At 50.6% G+C, this 18,302-nt stretch overlaps 1 protein-coding gene and 3 non-coding genes across 8 annotated transcripts; 3 read left to right on the top strand and 1 right to left on the bottom strand.

Annotated features, from left to right (window-relative positions):
* Positions 1–1,094: 1,094 nt before the first annotated feature.
* On the top strand, positions 1,095–11,138 carry TBRG4 (transforming growth factor beta regulator 4). Of its 5 annotated transcripts, none has more exons than XM_010969538.3 (11): positions 1,095–1,248; positions 2,950–3,414; positions 5,969–6,292; positions 6,916–7,087; positions 7,362–7,519; positions 8,141–8,251; positions 9,003–9,147; positions 9,490–9,735; positions 9,899–10,010; positions 10,130–10,244; positions 10,844–11,138. In XM_010969538.3, exons 2-11 carry the CDS (start codon positions 3,001–3,003, stop codon positions 10,943–10,945), a joined length of 1,899 nt encoding a protein of 632 aa, XP_010967840.2. In that variant the 5' UTR covers positions 1,095–1,248; positions 2,950–3,000; the 3' UTR covers positions 10,946–11,138. The 5 variants fall into 5 exon arrangements, 4 of the variants coding, with proteins under 4 accessions (XP_010967840.2, XP_045362347.2, XP_045362348.2 ...); XM_045506391.2 differs by having other exon boundaries at positions 1,118–1,206; XM_045506392.2 differs by lacking the exon at positions 1,095–1,248 and adding an exon at positions 1,284–1,302.
* On the top strand, positions 6,613–6,748 carry LOC123612737 (small nucleolar RNA SNORA5). The gene has a single exon (XR_006720029.1). It is a non-coding gene; the product is annotated as a small nucleolar RNA SNORA5 (small nucleolar RNA).
* On the top strand, positions 7,132–7,266 carry LOC123612735 (small nucleolar RNA SNORA5). The gene has a single exon (XR_006720027.1). It is a non-coding gene; the product is annotated as a small nucleolar RNA SNORA5 (small nucleolar RNA).
* A 4,905-nt stretch (positions 11,139–16,043) lies between the features above and the next one.
* TRNAA-GGC (transfer RNA alanine (anticodon GGC)) lies at positions 16,044–16,116 on the bottom strand. The gene has a single exon. It is a non-coding gene; the product is annotated as a tRNA-Ala (tRNA).
* Between the last annotated feature and the right edge of the window lie 2,186 nt (positions 16,117–18,302).

Raw genomic sequence — 18,302 nt, 5'->3', positions numbered from 1 at the left:
AGGAAAGAACAAAAGAAGAAAGGAAGGGGGAACGAGAATCTCACACACAATTTTTGGACTCCTCAGGAACTTGAGAAGCTAGAAAGCTAGGGATTCATGGAGTAAGCCTTCAAAATCAGACAATAATTTCTAAAATACCCAGCCAAACCAGTAATCAAGTGGGAGGAATACAGTAAAGTCGTTTTAAACCTGCAAGGCCTTTAAAACTGACCTCCTTTGCATCATTTCTCAAAGAGGTACTGGAGAATGTGCTCCACCCAAACAAGGGCATAAACCAAGAAATATGACAAAGGACACTGGAAATTAGAGTTAGCAACAGGAGAAGCAAAAGGAACACTGAGGACATGGCAAAGGGCCTTCCCAGGATGACACCTGCACCGAGTGGTGGTATTCCATCCACATTGTAGAAGTCTCAGAGACTTCTTCAGTAAGGTTAAACTGGTGACATACTTAAAGTGTCCTAACATCTTGAGAGTCTCAGACAACTGGCGAAGGATTTGGGGTAGAATTTGTGAATAATGGAATCTTAATCAAACCAAAAAACAAGGCAATTCAATTATTAATTCCATGGAAAATAAAAAGTTGTGCTGGAAGAAAAATTAATCGAGTCCATACATAGACCTCAGAAACATTTTGCTTGGCTTATCCCTCAATTTAATTCTTTTATAATTAAACGTCAATAGTCAAAATTCAGGAGACTGTACATAAAATTCCAGAATCCTAGGTTCTTTTTTTTTTTTTTTTTTTCGAAAAACTGCAAGATCTAGGCAAATTGTGCTACATTTCCACAAACCTGAGCCGAGCGGCCTCCCCAGGTGGTCACAGCCGAGCCCAGCCCTGGGCAATCTACAGCCCGGCTTCTCTAGAGACTGCGAGAGGGTGCGAGCCCGGTGGGGGCCGGGGGTGGGGAGCAGCACCGACCAGCGACAAAGGGGTCTCCCAAGCCTTCCAGTCTTCGTTTCTAGGCTCTTTTTTCTTCCCCTCCTCCCATTTTTCCTAAATTGCCCAGTGCTTCTCTCTCACTTCACTTGCCATCACGTAGTTCCAGCCCTCAGCAAAGACGGTACCCAACCAGAAGGAAAAAAGAAGCAGGAGTGACTTCCGGCCAGGAGGCGGGCAGCGAGTCTTGCTTCCGGCGGCTCTCCGACTGACGTAAGCGAGCGCGCCGCGCGGCGTGGACCGAGGACAGAGCTGGGGCGCATGGAGGTCAGGGGCGGCGGTCGCGGCGGCAGCGGCGGCAGTGGCGTCGTAGGTCTCGGGGACAGAGGAAGGGGGTCTTGAGCGTGGGTCCTGAAGGCAGGGGTGCGTGGCCGGGGAAGGAGACCTGGAGGACATGTTGGGACGCAGGGGGTTGGGGTGGGGAGCCGGGGCCGGGCCGGGCCCAATTCAGAGCCTCGCTCGCCCATGCGCACGCGCCCCCTTTCCAAGATCCCGCGTGGAGACTTGCGAGCCCTGCGCGGACTGACCCTCCGGGTGTACGCTGGCAGGCCTTGGTACAGGTCGTTCTCTCTCGCTTCTGAGGACTAAACTTCCGGGTTGATGCTTCCATAAATCCAGTTAGGGTTCTGAACGTGTTTCTTTCCTAGCTCGAGGGGCAGTTTTCAGCCGGGAACGTTGCCAGTGCTTCCCCGCTGCTGGGGCTCTGTGGATGGTGGATATTCCTTGGGCCAGTATTCCTCCTCTGGGCTTCTTGTTTTATGTACAGTTAGTCCAGCCAGACCTTTTACAGCTGCACTAATCAGTTCATGTAAAAATAAAATGTCCTAGACCAAATTCTGGGAAATCGAAGATCAAACAGGCTCCCTGCTTTGGTGGGAGGGAGACTCAGGTTAACCTTCTGTGGTGCTCCGGTCACATGCCTCACCCAGGTCATTAAATCAGACTGGTGAGCAAGACAGAATTGTTAAAAGCAGCAGCATCAGGATATGTAACAAATTCTTGGAGGAGGTAACGTTTTGTCTGGGTTGTGGAAAGATGGAGGGTGATTTCCTGAGCCCTGTGGTGAAGGGTGAGAAAACGAGGCAGCAGGGCTTCCCGTGCCCTGCCCTGCCCTGCCTGCCCCGTCAAGGTGTAATGAAATTGCACGGCTTGTTTAGAATGAGGGTGTGTTGCAGGGAGGAAAAAGAGGTAAAACTGGCAATACAATTCTGGGCCATATTGTGAAGTGCTTTCTACGATTAGTTCAGGAGTTTTGCCCTTAGAAGGGGGGGGGAGGGGGCGTTGTGTGTGTGTGTTTAGTAGGTGATGTAATACTGTAACTTGAGTTGAGGAGGCTCATTTATATATCTATAAGCATTAAAATGTATGCACAGAAGCTGTGATATATACAGATTATATGTCCAGGATTTTCCAGGAATAGTCTAATATAAAATATTCTGTCTTGTCTCTGTAAGTCAATAATTTTTAATTCTGGATGCTTTTTAAAATTAAAAAGAAAGGAGGGGGGAGTATAGCTCAAGTGGTAGAGTGCATACTTGGCATACATGAGGTCCTGGGTTCAATCCCCTGTACCTCCTCTAAAAATAAAAATGAACAAGTGAACCTAATTACACCCTCCAAAAAAAAATTAAAAAGAAAGAAAGAAGGTATGTTGTTCTAGCCCTCCTTGCAAAGACTCCCACTCTGGAAGTCTTGGGCCAGGCCTGGGATTCTGAAGTGTTGAACCATTCCCTAGGTGATTCCGCAACCAGGACTAAAAACTCTCCAACCTAAGCTGTAGTGCTTCTGCGTTTTGAGATCTCATTACATTCTACACTGAAACAAAAACCATCTGAGGTTTTTGCTTTGGAAAATGCTATTGCATGCACGTGGACAGCCAGAAAGGAGAGGGTCAGGCTGATTTGTGGAAACTGTGGCTGACTCCCTTTCATTTGTTCTTCTGTTCTGCTCTGTTTGGGAGTCAGGAACTGCCCCTGCACCACTCCCCTTCTCTCTCCTTTTTCTCTCCAGGGCTTTGGAATCACTTGCTAGGAGTCTTTCCTCCCCGCCACCGAGGCCACCATGACAGCTCGCCTGGTGAAGCGATGCACGTGCCTCCTGAGAGAGGCCACCCATCTAGCCCCTGCTGTGACTCCAGCCAGCCAGCTGAGACTTGCCAGGGTAGCCCATAAGACTTTGACTTCCTCCGCTACCTCACCCAGCTCCCACCTCCCAAGGTCCTTATCAGAGCTTCTGGAGAAGGAACAAGTGTTTACTCCCTACCCAGAGCGCCAGGAGGTGGACCAGCTCATCGAGAAGGCCACCCGGCCAGAGGAGCTCCTGGAGCTACTTGGTGGCGGTCACTGTCTGCACCAGAACCACGCAGCCCTCATGCTAATCCAGCTGTCTCGCCTGCTGTCTGAGAAGCAAAAAGATAAAGCCTTGCTCATCCAGGATGCCCGCTTTCAGCAACTTGTCCATCTTGTCAACAACCAGGTGGGTTCTACAGCATTTTCCGAGGTTTCAGCCAACAGAAAACAGCAGAGGGCCTGGGGTCCAGAGCACTCAGTCACTTTCCAGGTATAGACTGGAGCTCTGTTGTACGCTTGGACCCTCAACACCCTGTGATATTTTTTCACTTTGTAGATTCCAGAGTGCTTTAATGTGCTTTCCATCCTGTTAATTCTCACAACAACCCTGGTAGGCGAATGTTGCTGTCCTCATCTTGCACACAGCCAGGAGGATGCAGTAACTAGAAGCTCAGGAACCGAGCCTGCTTCTTCTCGGTGCCTCGTGTGCTTTCTCCCCCTCGCCATACAGTCCTGACTTGCATGGCCCCTGCTCCACAGTGTCTGAGTGATGGTGGACACAGTCTTGAAGCTGGAGGAGATGAGGAATGATGGAGGATCTCAGAAACTTGAGGGGCCTGGGTGTGATCCAGCTAGTCAGCTCCTTAAAGGATGAGCGTGGAGAGGAGGGACTTGGTGTGGGTGTGGGTATATGGGGGTGTGGGGCAGATCTCAGGCCAGCCTCTGTTCAGCGTGAGGCAGCACTCCCTTCAGGCAGGCACCATGCGGTTTGCCGGATGCCGGAGGGCCCGTGGCGCAGAAAGGAGGTGCAGACCCGCACTCAGGCTGCGTTGGCCCTCACTCACTCCCCTGGCCTGCGCTGGAGGGGCGAACCTGCGCTTCTGTCACTTAGCATTGAAACCCTGTGTCCAGTTGTCAGGGATCATGGGGGGATTCACAGCTCAAGGAAGGGTTGCACTAAATGAGTTTTTCCAAACTGCAGGTTTTGAGAGTGTAGTGGATGTGGCCAGCTATTAATGAGATAGGGTAATAGAGAAAACAGTTCTCACGTAGTAAGGGAGGTGTTACTTTGCAGAACTTTTCGTTCCAATTAAGTATGTATTGGGGTCCCAGCACAAATTTATTTCTTGTCAAGATGAGCTCAGAAAAATGATGTTAATTAGGTCCCTTCTTGTTCTAAGACTAATTCTAGTTGTTGTTTATTGAACATTTTACATGCACACAGTTGAAGGAAGCTTTAGAGACAAGACTGGACATTGTAACAAAATTACAAGCCAATAATGAACAGGGAACAGAGTATTTAGAAATAAACAGGGGGACCAAGTTTTCTTTTAAAGGGTCCTCCTACTATCTGGGAAATGTACAGAAAGAACAGGAACTCCTGGTGGCTTGTGTGATGTTGAGATCAAATTCATTCTTTTTCCTTTTCCCCAGCCCTCCACACAACAACTTTTCTGTTTGCCCCTCGCCCCATGTGTGTGATTTCAGTTCCTTGTCTTGGCAGCATAGCCCCGTTTCACAGATGAGGGGTCAGGAGAGTGGCAGAGTTAAGAGCCTTAGCACAGCAGATGACAAGACCCACACTTCTATTAGGTTAGAGTCTGGGCCAGAGAACTCTTGGAGTGGCTCCTGTGTTCCTCTGAGGCCTGGAAGCATGTCCTGCAGAGAACAGCTTAGTCACCCTTGTTCAGAAACAGAGCTGGGCCGAGGAGGCTGTGGTGCAGGGGGCAGAAGTGGTCAGACTATCCAGGCACAGGTTCTGTTTTTGCCGTCACAGTGAGACTTTGGTGGGGAAACGTGGCGTGGGGTGATGAAGCCGCACAGGACGCTTCCACTGGCACCTGGTGCACACAGGAGCATGGAAGGATGCCTGCGTCTCAGAAGAACGTGGTGGTGGCAGCGGGCCAGCCAGCTGAGCTGTCCATCCTCCGATACTGGGAGTTTGGGGGTGGGCAGGACTCAGTGATAACGGGGCATCTTTTACCCACATATCATAGGGCTTTCTTGCACAGTCAGGCCCCAGGGACACCTGGGCTGGCTTCAGTCACACCGCTGGAGGGTTTGGGGCAGTGGTGCACTGGCAGCGATGTCTCTGCTCTAACGCAGCTGTTGCATTCCTCAGACGCTCCACATTCCCGGGAACTACGTTATGACTGCTTTGTTGGAGAAGAGGGTCTAGGATGTGGGGCTTCTCGGTCTCAACAGTTTCCCTTCCAAAGAAAAGTCAGTATGTTTTTAACAGCTCAAGATTGTAATTGTCAGCGCAAGCAAAAGATGAGCCAGTTGACCAAACTGGCCTAAGGGTCCCATCTTGACCCTGAGTCACACTCCCACAGACATCTCCCTGACCTCTGGACTTGACAGATTTGCTTGCGGCTCAGGTCTGTGTGTACCAGGCAAGCAGGGTTCAGGCGTGCCCGCCACACAGAGCTGTAGCCGGGACTCCACTCAGTCGGCCGTGCCAGTCACATGTGTGTTAGGGAAACTCCAGGAGGGTTTCTCTTTATCACTGACTTCTTGCCATGATAGCAAACAGCTCTGGCTGACTGGAGCAGAAGGAGGGCCTGCCGGAAGCTGGGGGATCGGGCCCAGAAAGCAGGCTGTGAGGACCAGCCTGGTGCACCTGTTAAAATAATGGAGGGGGTACCGGGTCTAGCTCAGACCCTTGGCCCCCTCTGTAACAGCACAGGGTGGGTGGGGTCCCAGGTGTGACTGTACTTGTGTGTCTCCCCCCCCCCCAGATTACCACCGTCTGGCATGGGACCCTTGTGAAGCTGCTCCGAAGCCTCTATTCACTGGGGCTCCCCCCGACCTCCAAGGAGCTGCGCTCGGTGGAGCAGGAGGTCCGCTGGCGCTTGCGCAGGCTCAAGTACAAGCACCTGGCCTTCCTGGTTGAGTCCTGCGCCACCTACATGCAGGAGCAGAACTCCCAGGAGCTGCTGGCCGAGCTGCTAGTACACCTAGAGCGGCGCTGGACAGAAATCGATGACGGCCACACGGTGGTGGCCATGATGATGAAGATAGGGCACCTCTCGGAGCCTCTGATGAACCGCCTGGAGGACAAGGTACTGGGGACGAGAGCCCTGGTGGCTTCTGTCCACAAGGTCCGGGGCGTGGCACTGAAGGGACTGGCAGTTGAGGCAGCTACAGGCAGCACTCCATGCCCGCTGGTTGCTCCAAGGACCCTCAGTGGGGAGCGTGCAGAGCCTAAGCCCCACTCCTTTGTCTTTCTCTGAAATTGCATCTTGCACATAACCTGGAGAAGGCTTGGCCGGCAGCTCCTAAAGTGAGGCCTTGGCCTGCCCAGTGGCTTGGCTTCTGCTGGTGCTTCCTGGAGACATCATGCCTACCTGCCCTACACCCCGTCTCCACCCCGTCTCCACCCCGCAGTCAAGTCAAATTCAGCCCCTGTTCCTACTGTAGTGGGGGCTGGCCCAGATGACTGCCACAGCAAGGCTGCAGCTCATGGGCCCTGGGTCCCCCGCCCTGGGACTTGGGGATAAGTTTGGCTGCACACATGGCGCCCCTGGCCTGGGGCCTCCCTGGGGTGAAGGCCGGGGCAGACCCTACACAGATGGGGCCTGTGTTTAGTAAGCTCAGGCCCAGTTGCTGTCTCGCAGGGGCTGCACTACATGGGACCCCTGGCCCTTGGGCCATCGAGCTGACCCCTGCCGGCTGTGGTTGACAGTGCCTGGAGCTGGTGGAGCAGTTTGGCCCTGAAGAGCTGCGGAAGGTGCTGGTGACATTGGCAGCTCAGAACCGGCGGTCCGTGCCCTTGCTGCGGGCCGTCTCTTACCACCTGGTCCAGAAGCCCTTCTCCCTGACGAAAGGCATCCTTCTGGACCTGGCCTATGCCTACGGTGAGCCCTGCGCACAGGGAGCAGGGGGCGGGAGGAGTTCCGGCCGCAGCTGTGTCAAATTCAGTGCCTGCCTCCCCCATGGCAGCCACTGGCCCAAAAGGCTGCCACAGAAACACTGTGACTCATGGGCCCTGATCCTCTCTGCTGGGCCTCAGGGATAAGTTTGGTTACAGACACGAAGCTCTTACTCCTTGAGACCAGGCCGGGGTGCAGGGGTGGGCCTGAGGGTGGCCTGCCCATCCTCACCAGTTAAATCCTGTGGTCTGTCCCCAAGGCAAACTTGGCTTCCACCAGACCCAGGTGTTCCAGCGCCTGGCCGCGGACCTGCTGCCCCACATGCCCAGCCTGACGTCCAGCGAGGTGGCCCGCTGCACCAAGTCCTTCGCCTTCCTTAAGTGGCTCAACCTGCCCCTGTTTGAGGCCTTTGCCCAGGTGAGCTGGGCTGCAGGCCTGAGGCCTGGGCTCAGACCCCCGTGTCGGGTCCCCACCTTGAGCCAGCTCCCTGGTCATTTCATCGGGGGCACAGCCGTCCTGGTGGCACGTAAAGAATTCTTACCCTTTGGCTTATTCGGAAAGAAACAACGTGACTCAGTAGTGAAGGAAAATGTAGTTGAGAGTGGTTTCCTCCATTCTTTTGCTGAACTTCGTAGGAGTTTTCATCTGTCTCTGGGTGGCTGTAGCAGGAAGCAGTGCAGACAGCGAGGCTGAGAATACACTCAGAACTCTGCCTAACTGCCATCTGCCCCAGAATGGAGCTGTGAAGAAAGAGAAGTTTGCACTTAGGTTTACTTGCAGGTCAAAACTATGTTTGCTGGCTGAAGGGCGTTTCTAAAGCTGTTGTCTGGGGCTCTTTGTGTGTGTGATTGCCTCTGGGAAGACAGGGTCTGGCCCTCCCTCCGCCCACTTCCCTGTGTAAATTACCCCTTGTGGCTGAGGGCTTGTGGGCCAGTGGGGGAGGGCCAGGTGTGCATGGGGCACTGGCCAGGGCCCTGCAGCCACCCTGGTCACTGGGCCCCTCTCATCCTGCCCTTCTCCCTTACCCACCTGGCTCAGCACGTCCTGGACAGAGCCCAGAGCATCACTCTGCCACACCTGTGCAACATGCTCCTGGCCTTCGCCCGCGTGAACTTCCGCCCAGAACGTGAAGATCAGTTCTTCAGCCTGGTACGGGCTCGGTACTCCCTGTCCCCTACCCTCCCCCTGCAGGCTGGTGTTCAGCCCAGCCGGGACTGTGTGGGAGGAAGGGAGGAGGCCTGATTTCTGCCGAGAAGCCCAGGGAGTGCAGAGGCATTAAGGAAAAAGGCCTGGCATGGGGGTGTGGAGGGAGCCAGCTAGGGCCAGATGTCCTAGCGGTTGTCTGGGGACAAAACAAATCCAGCATGCTAGCCAAGGGCCAGGAAGACATTGGATGGCTCACTCGCCTTGCGGTCATGGCTGGAGGACCGCTGGTCTTGCTGCCTAGTGCTCCTTAATTCCCTGCCGAGGCTCGGAGACCTCCATCCACTCCGGACACCTGCAGGCAAGGCCAAGTGTGCCCTTGCAGGGGTGAGAGCATCCTGTGTGTGGACCAGGTATGGCCCTGGGCCCCACAGAGGGCACTGCCCCAGCTGGCCGGCTGCTTCCCCTTTCATAATCTCCAACTCCTCTTGGGGCCAAAAACGCCTCCCCAGTCCTGGAGACGTTGCTTTGTGGCAGGTCCCTGCCAGTGGGAGTGGCAGTGAGCAGCCAGCTGCTTTCCAGATTGATCCTAGAGCGTGAGGAGGGTTTCTGGTACCTTCCATAAGGGGTGCCTCAGCCAGGGTGGCTCCCCGTAGCCTCCTTGGGCCCCAGCATGGCCCCGACTGCTGCCCGCCCAGGGGTGTCTGTGGCCACTGAGCAGAGCCTGTTTCCTCTACCCGACTCCGTCCTTGCCCAGGTGCATGAGAAGCTGGGGTCAGAGCTGGCAGGCCTGGAGCCAGCAGTGCAGGTGGACGTGGTGTGGGCCCTGTGTGTGCTGCAGCAGGCGCGTGAGGCCGAGCTGCAGGCTGTCCTCCGCCCTGAACTTCACGCCCAGTTTCTAGGTGAGCAGTGGCGGGGGCATCCCTCCCTCCTGAGTGATGGTGAGCCCTTGTGCGTGCCCCTCCCCGCCCCATCCCAGGTACCGCTGTAGCTGGGATGGGTGCCTGGTTCTGTCCGCCTTGAGCAGGGAGGGAGATGGGGAGCCTTCAGGCCCCGCTCACCATCAAGGAGACAGGCCAGGGCTCACTCGCATTTGCTCCTGCGTCCACATCTAGTGGGTGACCAGCAGACCTTTCTGCTGCTCCTGACCCAGAGTCCAGGGTGAGACGTGGGTGTGTGGGTGCTGCTGGCTCTCCCTGGCCCTCCGCCTGTCCCTCCCTTCTCACTCCATCCTCTCATCTTAGGTGGCGAGTCCCCGAAGGATCAAAGCACCTTCCAAAAGCTGCTCCATATCAACGCCACTGCCCAGCTGGAGCACCCCGAGTACACGGGCCCCCTTTTGCCAGCCTCAGCCTTGGTCCCCAGGCCCTCAGTCCTTGACAGGAAGGTGACCCCCTTGCAGAATGAGCTACAGGAGACACTGAAGACACTGCTGGGGAGTGCGGACAAGGGCAGCTTCATGGTGGCCACGCAGTACGGCTGGGTTCTGGGTGAGGGCCCTCCCCCTCCCTTTCCCAGCAGTCCCATTTGGGGGCTGTTCTGAACCTACCCTTTCTGCTCTCTGGGGTCTCTGTCCATCACTGGGGCTGGGCTGCAGCCTGGTTGGTCTCCGAGGAATGATCCCCGACACATTTCACCCTGTGCTCTCCCCAGATGCTGAGGTGCTGCTGGACGCCAACAGTCAGTTCCTGCCCCTGGGGAACTTTGTGGCCTCTCATCTTGCCCCACCCTCTGGGAACCAGCCGCTACCCCCCGGGGCCAAGAGGTAGGCGGGCCGCACAGCCCTCGGGGCTCTGTGCACGTGGCTCTTCTCTGGCATTCCCTCCTGCCTCCCAGGGCTTGGGAGAGCCATCAGCACCCGCCGCGCCCCATCTCCCCCTACAGGCTGGCCTTCCTGCGCTGGGAGTTCCCCAACTTCAACAGCCGAAGCAAAGACTTGCTGGGGCGCTTTGTGATGGCCCGGCGCCACTTGCGGGCCGCTGGCTTCCTGCTGGTAGATGTGAGTATCCGTTGGGTGGCAGTAACTGCACAGGGGGAAGCCCCCAGCCCCAGTTGGGTGACAGGAGGAACCAGTGCTCACTTGGACCCTAGCTCTTGAGGTCAGCCGTCATGGGGTTCCCCCTTCACCCTTGAGAAAAGGGAAGCTTGGAAGGGGGTTGTGTTTTTCCCAAGGTCACACGGCTTTTAAGTATCACAGTGATGCCCCAGGTGCTGCTCCCCTCACCACAGCCAGAGCCTCTCAGAGGAGGTGAGAGCGCCCCGCGCCCAGGCCCACGTGCCGCTGTGTGCCTGACACTGAGTGCCGTGCCGTGCCGTGGTCCGGCCCCGGGTTCTTACCGCTCAGACCTCTGCCACAGGAGAGAGGCTGTCCTGTAAGGGGCTCTGTGGGTTCTGTCACAATCTCTTCTCGAGTTTCTTGTTTTATTTTTAATACAACTTTGAAACTTTAGAAGCCACCCTTGATCCCGTGTAATCGTGGGCCCCTGCAGCTCCGTGGGCTTCTCCCTTCGGAACTTAGAGGCCAGGGGTGTGGTGTGCAGTGCAGCGGGCAGAGCCGGGGTCCCCACCTGCCCTGACTCATCGTCCCTGCCTCCCCAGGTCCCGTACTATGAGTGGCTGGAACTCAAGTCTGAGTGGCAGAAAGGAGCCTACCTCAAGGACAAGATGCGCAAATCTGTGGCAGAGGAGCTGGCCAAGTGACCTGTCCCGTAGCAAGGACTGTGTGCCCAGGGGCCGGACTCCCCTGGGGGCCTAGCCACAGGCGCTGGCCGGGCAGGAGGTGGGCGCTCAGAGACAAACCTCAGTGCAGGACCTTGGCCAGAAATGGGGTGGTGGCCAGCAGCTCTGAGTGCAGGCTGCTCTCTCATGGGTAATAAATCTGTAATCAGCTTCTTGTCTGTCCCAGCTTCTCTGCCACCCACAGAGGGCCCTTCTCCTCGTGTGCACTCACACCTGGATGGTCTGCTGCTCAGGGTCTGTGGTCAGCCCCAGCACAGACTGCGTCCTAGAGTTCCCAACCTCCTGGTGTGAGGACCGTCCCAGTGGGGCCAGTTGGGTTTTCGGGGCATGGCTTAGGGTTATTGATCGCAGTTGTCCCAGGAAGTTCCCTCCCATCCAGTGGTCTTGAATGAGTGGGGGATGCTGCAGGGCCAGAAGAGACCCCTCTTTGACTTAAACCCGGACCAGAGTGTCAGACTGCCGTTGTGGGAACCGTTTGCATGATGCTGGAAAGGGAAGGCTTTTTCCCTTCCAGTCCCTCACAGGAGACTTGTTGGCAGAACACACAGGGGAGACTGGGCACTGCCATTTGCCGCCAGCGGGAGCGGAGGGAGCTGAGCAGAGAGGAGCCGCCTCACCCCTCCGGGCCCCATCCCAGCCGTTTCCCTCTGCCTCCAAAGTTGTTGCTCAGAAAGTGAGGCCGGTCCTTCGGACTTAAAGCCTCACCAGCACACAGGCATTGGGGCGGCACCAGCTCACAGAACATGGGTGCTTGTCATTTGCACTGGGGGTTCTTCACCCTGAAGGAGGGGGCAGCTAGAGACAGTTCTCAGGAACTGGTGACGCCCAGCCCAGGCAAGCTGAGGGAGCGGGGAGAGCAGAGCGTTGCAAAGCAGGGACCAGCGCCGGTCTCCCAGCCAGTCTGGAGCCTCCAGGAGCTGCCGCTGAGGAAAGAGCTCAGCCTGTTCATTTGGGACCGCTGGCTTCTATTTGAGATTCTTAGGGGCTGCCTGCAGTCGTAAAAAACAGTGGTCCCCTGCGCCCTCTACCAGTTTCATCAGCGGTGACATCCGGTAGAATTCTGGTGCCTGTCCCGCCAGCACGGTGACGGGAAGAAAAGCACACATACAGGACATTTGCATCACCATGAGGGCACCTCATGTTGCCCTTCACGCTCACACCTCCCGCTTGTCCTCAGCCACCAGCGACTGCCAACCTGTACTCCCATTTCTATTTTGTCATTTCGAGAATGTTCTAGAGAGGAACCACACAGCACATTACCTTCAGAAGCTGGCTTTCTTCACAGGCACAGTTCTCTGGAGATTTCACCCAGTAGCTCCTTCCTGGTTAAACTGCTGTCAGACTGTGGTTCAGCCCTGTGTGGGGGTGTTTGTGCAAACTTAACCTTCTCATTTCTCTGGGATGAGTGCCCGGGAGCGCAGCTGCCAGATTGTATGGGATTTACGCATCGTTTAAGAAACTGCCAAAGTGTGTTTCCGGAGGTGCTTGAGCACGCGCTGGGCTCCCACCAGCAGTGTGTGAGGAGCAGCTAGGCCCTCCGCGCGCTGGCCAGCTTGTGTTCTCACGGGCTGTTAGCAGTTCCAAAGGCTGTGGAGTGATCTCTTCACAGTTTGCATTTGCACTTGCCTAACGGCTAGGGATGCTGAGCACTTAACCTGGCTTAATTCTAGTCGTCCTGGTGGGTGGGAAGCAGTACCTCATTGTGGTTTGGGTTTTCATCTCTATCATGACCAGTATCTTCATGTGCTTCTTGTCCATGACATACAATCTTTGGAGAAATACCTATTCAGATCTTCTGTCCAGTTTTTAATTAGGTTGTCTTCCTGAGTTGTAGGAATTCTTTAGAAGTTCTGGAAACATGTCTCATATCAGATTAATGATTTGCAAAGATTTTCTCCCATTTTGTGGGTTCTGTTTGCACTTTCTTGATGGTGTCCTTTAAAACACAGACGTTCTGAATTTGGGTATTGTCTCCCTCCCACAAGTGGGGGCTAAGCAGAGGGGACCCCCACCTCTCGGCCACACTTGCCTGGGACTCGGCCTCAGCAGCGAGGCAGGGGGCACGATAAGAAACGCTGAAGTCCTTCAACCCCTGGGAAGAAAGCCCTGTGCTTGGGAGTAGGGGTGCCGCTGAGGGGCCCTGTGTTCTTGGGGCCCTGTGTTCTTGGTCGCACCAGCCTGCAGTGGGTTCTCCCCCTCCCTAGGGAGGGAGCAGTCTTGGTTCAAATACTGTAGATTCTGCTTTCTTAGTAAATTTGCATGGATTTTCTTGAGTAGCTATTTCTTCACTTGTTGGCTCTTCAGACCATTTACAGGAGCTTTAAATGTTTCATAATTTTAACCAGTTTTACTGGGACTTCTGGAAGTCCATCTGCCTTTTAGTTCTTTGTCTTGCCTTACTGCAGGGGTTAGAACTTCCAGTACTATTTTTAAAAAAAAGAACTTCTACTTTTGAAAAGAGCAGACATGTCTGCCTTCCTTCCCAGTCCTAGGAAGCATTCAGTCTCACCATCAACTGTGATGTTAGCTGTAAGGTTTTTGTATATGATTTTTATCAAGTTTATTTAAACTTGTTGTAAAGTTTTTTTTTAATCTGAATGTCTGTTAGATTGTGTCAAATGTTTTTTCTGTATCAATTGATAATTATATTATTTTTTTCTTTGTTAGTATAGTGGATTACATTGACTTTTCAAGTGTTGAACCATCCTTGCATACTTACATGCTTGCATACCAAATTCCACTTGGTTGTGGTGTATAATTCTTTGTATACATGGGTGGATTTGATTTGCCAATATTTCATTGAGTATTTTTGAGCCTAAGTTCATGGGAGATATTGGTATATAGTGTTTGGTTTTGGTACTAACTTTGCCTGGTTTGGATATCAGGGTATTTCTTATCTCCAAAAATGAGTCAGAAAGTGTTTCTTCCTATTTTTTGGAAGAGGTTGTTTAAAATTGATGTTGATTCTCCTTTAAATACTTGATGTAACTTCATGAAATTATCTGGGCTTGCAGATTTCTTTGGGGACGTTTTTTAAGTTACAAATTCACTTTCTTTCATGGTTGTAGGACTATTCGTATTATCTATTTCATCTTGTAGATTTTAATTTTCAGGTAATTGCCCATGCCTTCAACGTTGTTGAATTTATGAGCATTTAGTTGTTTGTAGCATTCCCTTAGTGTCCTTGTAATGTCTTCAGGCTCTGTAGTGTTGGCCCTGCTATTAGTCAGCATTCTCCAGAGAAATAGAACCAAGAGGATCTATACAGAGACAAATGCATGAGGAGATATATTATACGAACTGGCTCATGCACTTATGGAGGCCGAGAGTCCCACAATTTGCTGTCTGCAAGCTGGAGAACTAGGAAAGTCATAGCCAATGATACAAATTCAGCCCAAATGCAAAGGCCTGAGAAGAGGGGAAAGGGGGTGGGTGTCGCTGCTGTCAGCCCTGGAGTCCAAAGGCCTGAGAACCAAGAGCTCCAGTGTTTGAGGATAGGAGGTTGACATCCCAGCTCAAGAAAAGTGAATTCACGCTTCTGCCTTTTTTTTTCTTTTGTAGATATAAATATATATATATATACACATACATACATACATACATACATACATACATACATACATACATACACACACATTTATCGAAGTGTAGTCAGTTTACGATGTGTCAATTTCTGGTATACAACATAATGCTTCAGTCATACGTGAACATACTATATTTGTTTTCACATTAAATTCTTTTTCACCATAAGTTACTACAAGATACTGAATATAATTCCTTGTGCTATACAGTTCCTATGCGTTTTTGTTTCTCTCTTGACCCCCAGCGGATTGGCTGATGCCAGTGCGGGCAGATCTCTTTACTCCTCTACTGAACCGATCGATGCTAAGCTCTCCAAAGATGTCCTCACATACACACGCAGAAATAGCGTTTAACCAGCTGTCCGGGCATCCCTAAGCCCAGTCAAGTTGACACATAAAATTAGCCGTCATAAAGAAATGAGAAAAGACAAAAAAAAAAAATACAAAACAGAAACAGACTCATAGACATAGGATACAGACTTGTGGTTGCTAAGGGGGTAGGGGGTGGGAAGGGACAGACTGCGAGTTCAAAATTTGTAGATACTGACAGGCATGTGTAGAATAGATAAACAAGATTATACTGTACAGGACAGGGAAATGTATACAAGATCTTGTGGTAGCTCACAGCAAAAAAAAATGTGACAATGAATATGTTCATGTATAACTGAAAAATTGTGCTCTATACTGGAATTTGACACAACATTGTAAAATGACTATAACAATAAAAAAAATGAACCATCATAACCCCCACTGCATATGGTCATTTGTGTCTTCTCTGTTTTTATCTGTCTTACAATTTTACTGATTTTTCAAAGAACAATTCCTCTCTGCCTCATTGATTTCCTCTGTTGCTTTCCTGTTTTTAATTTCATTGATTTCTGCTCTTGACTTTGTGATTTTCTTCCTGCTTGTTTTAGTCTGTTTTGCCCTTCTGGTTTCCTGAGGTAGGTTGGTGATTGATTTGAGATCTTTCTTCCTTTCTGATGTGCTATAAATACCTCTCTCAACACTGTTTTAGCTGCAGACCACATAATTTGATATTCTGTATTTTTATTTTTATTTTTATTTGATTCTGGGTTTTAAAAAAACTTCCTGGTGTACCCCCTCCTTGACACATGGGTTATTTAGAAGGGTGTTGTTTAATTCCCAGTGTTTGGGGATTTTCTTGTCTTTCTAATGATTTCTAGTTTGAGTCCATCGTGTTCTGAGTACATACTCTGTGATTTCAGGTATTTTAAATGTGTCCTTTTTTTTTAATTAAATGAAAGATTCTTTAAATTCTATGGTGCTTTACAATTTTCAGAAGTTTCACAAACATGATTTCGTACAATCCCATAATAACCTTTTTTAAAATCCCCTACCCCTTTATTGCCCCTTCCCCCAAGGTTTGCTCCATCTTGAGGAATGTTCCCCACTTTAAACGTTTTTTTATTTGTTTTTTTTTGGGGGGGGGGGTGATTAGGTTTATTTATTTTTAATGGAGGTACTGGGGATTGAACCCAGGACCTCATGCATGCCAAGCAGGCGCTCTACCACTGAGCTATGCCCTCCCCCCAGAATGTTCCCCACTTTAAAAAATGGTTGTATTCTGCTGCTGTTGGGTGGCGTATCCATGTCGATTGGATGCTGTTGGTTGGCAGTATGGTTTAGTTCTGTGTCCATGGTGGTTTTCTGTCTAGGGGGCCTATCGGTTGTTGAGAGGAATGAGGTCAAACCTTCAGATGTAACTGTGGATTTGTCTGTTACAACTCTATCAGTTTGCTTTTTGCTTCATGTATTTCAAGGCTTTGATGGTCGTTGAAAACACATTTAGGATTCTTACGTCTTCCTGGAGGATCGATCCATTATAGAATGTGTCATTTACATATTGTCCCTCTTTGTCTCTACTCATTTTCTTTGTTCTGGAGTCTACATTGTCATATGTTAACATAGCCTCTCCTGCTTGTTTTGTTTGTCTTGTGTTTGGTTGATGTTTGCATGGTATGTCTTTATTATTTCACTTCCAGCATACCTGTGTCACTGAATTTGGAGTTTCTTATAAACAGTATATAGTTCAGTCTTGTTTTTTTTATCCCCTCAGCCAATCTTTGCCTTTTAATTTGTGTATTTACATTTTAATATGTTATTTGTACATTTGGCAATTTACACTTAAGGTATGTAAAGGTTATTGGAGTCTGACATTTTGTTCTTTGTCTTCTGGTTTACCTCTGCTTCTTGTTCCTTTGTTTCTCTGTTCTTGCTGTCCCGTGGATAATTTAAACATTTTAAAGGATGCCTTGATTTATTTATAGATATTTTGGGCACAACGCTGGTGTAGTTTCCCTAGTGGTTGCTCTGGGTATGAAATACACACATGCTATTTGTCACAGTCTTACTGGCAGCAGCATTTTACCGCCTTGAGTGACATGTGGAAGCTCGGCTGTCACTTCAGTCCATTTACCTTTTCTACCTTTAAATATCATCGTGAGTGTCAGATGGTGTTAATAATTTGTTACCATCATCACATATGCTCTAGAAAACTCAAGAAGAGAAGGACTGCCTCTTCTTCCTTCCTGATGCTCCGAGATGCCTTATTATGTCCTTTCTTTTCAAAGAACTTCTTTAGCCAGTCTTAAAGGGAAGGTCTTGCTAGTAATAAATCCCTTCAGTTTTTCTTCATCTAAGAATGTATTTCTCCTTCACTCTTGAATGACATTTTCTTTTCTTTCAATACTTGAAAAAGTGCTGTGTTACTCCCTTCTGACCTCCGTGGTTTCAGATGAGAAGTCCACTGTCATTCTAACTGGTGTCCCCTTACAGGTACCATCATTTCCCTCCGATTGCTTTCACAATTTTGACTTTGTCTTTAGTGTTCCATAGTTAAACTGTAATGTGTCCTGGTGTGGATTTCTTTTGGTTTATCCTGTTTGAAGTTTGCTCAGCTACTTGAATCTGTAAATTCTATCTTTTGCCTAATTTCAAAGTTTCTGCCATCATTTCTTTGGATGCTTTTTTCAACCCTCCTCTCCTCTCCTTCTAGAACTCCAATTACTATCCTGCAGGTTCTGGAGCCTCTGTGTAATTCTTTGTCAGTATGTTTTCTTTTTGTTATTCAGTTGAGTCATTTCTATTGACTTGTCCTCAAACTTACTCTGTCATTTCTACCTACTAATAAGCCCATTCAGCAAGTTTTTCACTCCACTCATTGCTCTATGATTTCCATTTAGTTCTTTTTTTAATAAAGTCTATTTCTTTGCTGATATTTTTCATTTGTTTCAAGATAATTTGTTACTACTTGTTGAATTACTTTTAGTATGGCTTTTGAAAATCCTTGTCAGATAATTCCAGCATCTTCTTCACCTCAGTGTTGGTATCAGTCAATTACTTTGTCTTATTCTAGTTGTGATGTTCCTGGTTCTCGGATTCTTCCCTTATCTTCCTAGTATGCTGGGTGATTTTTTTTTCTTTTTTTATTGTATTCCAGACAATTAAGCTATTATGGTCAAACTTTTAACTTTAGCAGGCAGTCACCCTACTTGGGTTCAGCATGCTGGTCCTGGGCTACTTTCATGGCCTGTGGTTCTAATGACAGCGTAACATTCAGAGACTCAGTGGCACTGTGTTGGTCTCATGCCACTGGTCCCTGCTGGTGCTCTTGAAGGGGTGGCAGGCACTTCCTCGGCTGGACCATCCTATGTCTCTGGTGGGAGGGAGAATCAGTATCCATCCCTGGGGGAGGAAGAGTGCTTGAAAGCCTG

The sequence above is a fragment of the Camelus bactrianus genome, chromosome 7, assembly GCF_048773025.1.
Source record: "Camelus bactrianus isolate YW-2024 breed Bactrian camel chromosome 7, ASM4877302v1, whole genome shotgun sequence".
In the NCBI taxonomy this organism is placed as follows: Eukaryota; Metazoa; Chordata; class Mammalia; order Artiodactyla; family Camelidae; genus Camelus; species Camelus bactrianus.
The sequence above is the reverse complement of the archived record's forward strand: the minus strand, read 5'-3'. Positions and strand labels throughout refer to the sequence as shown.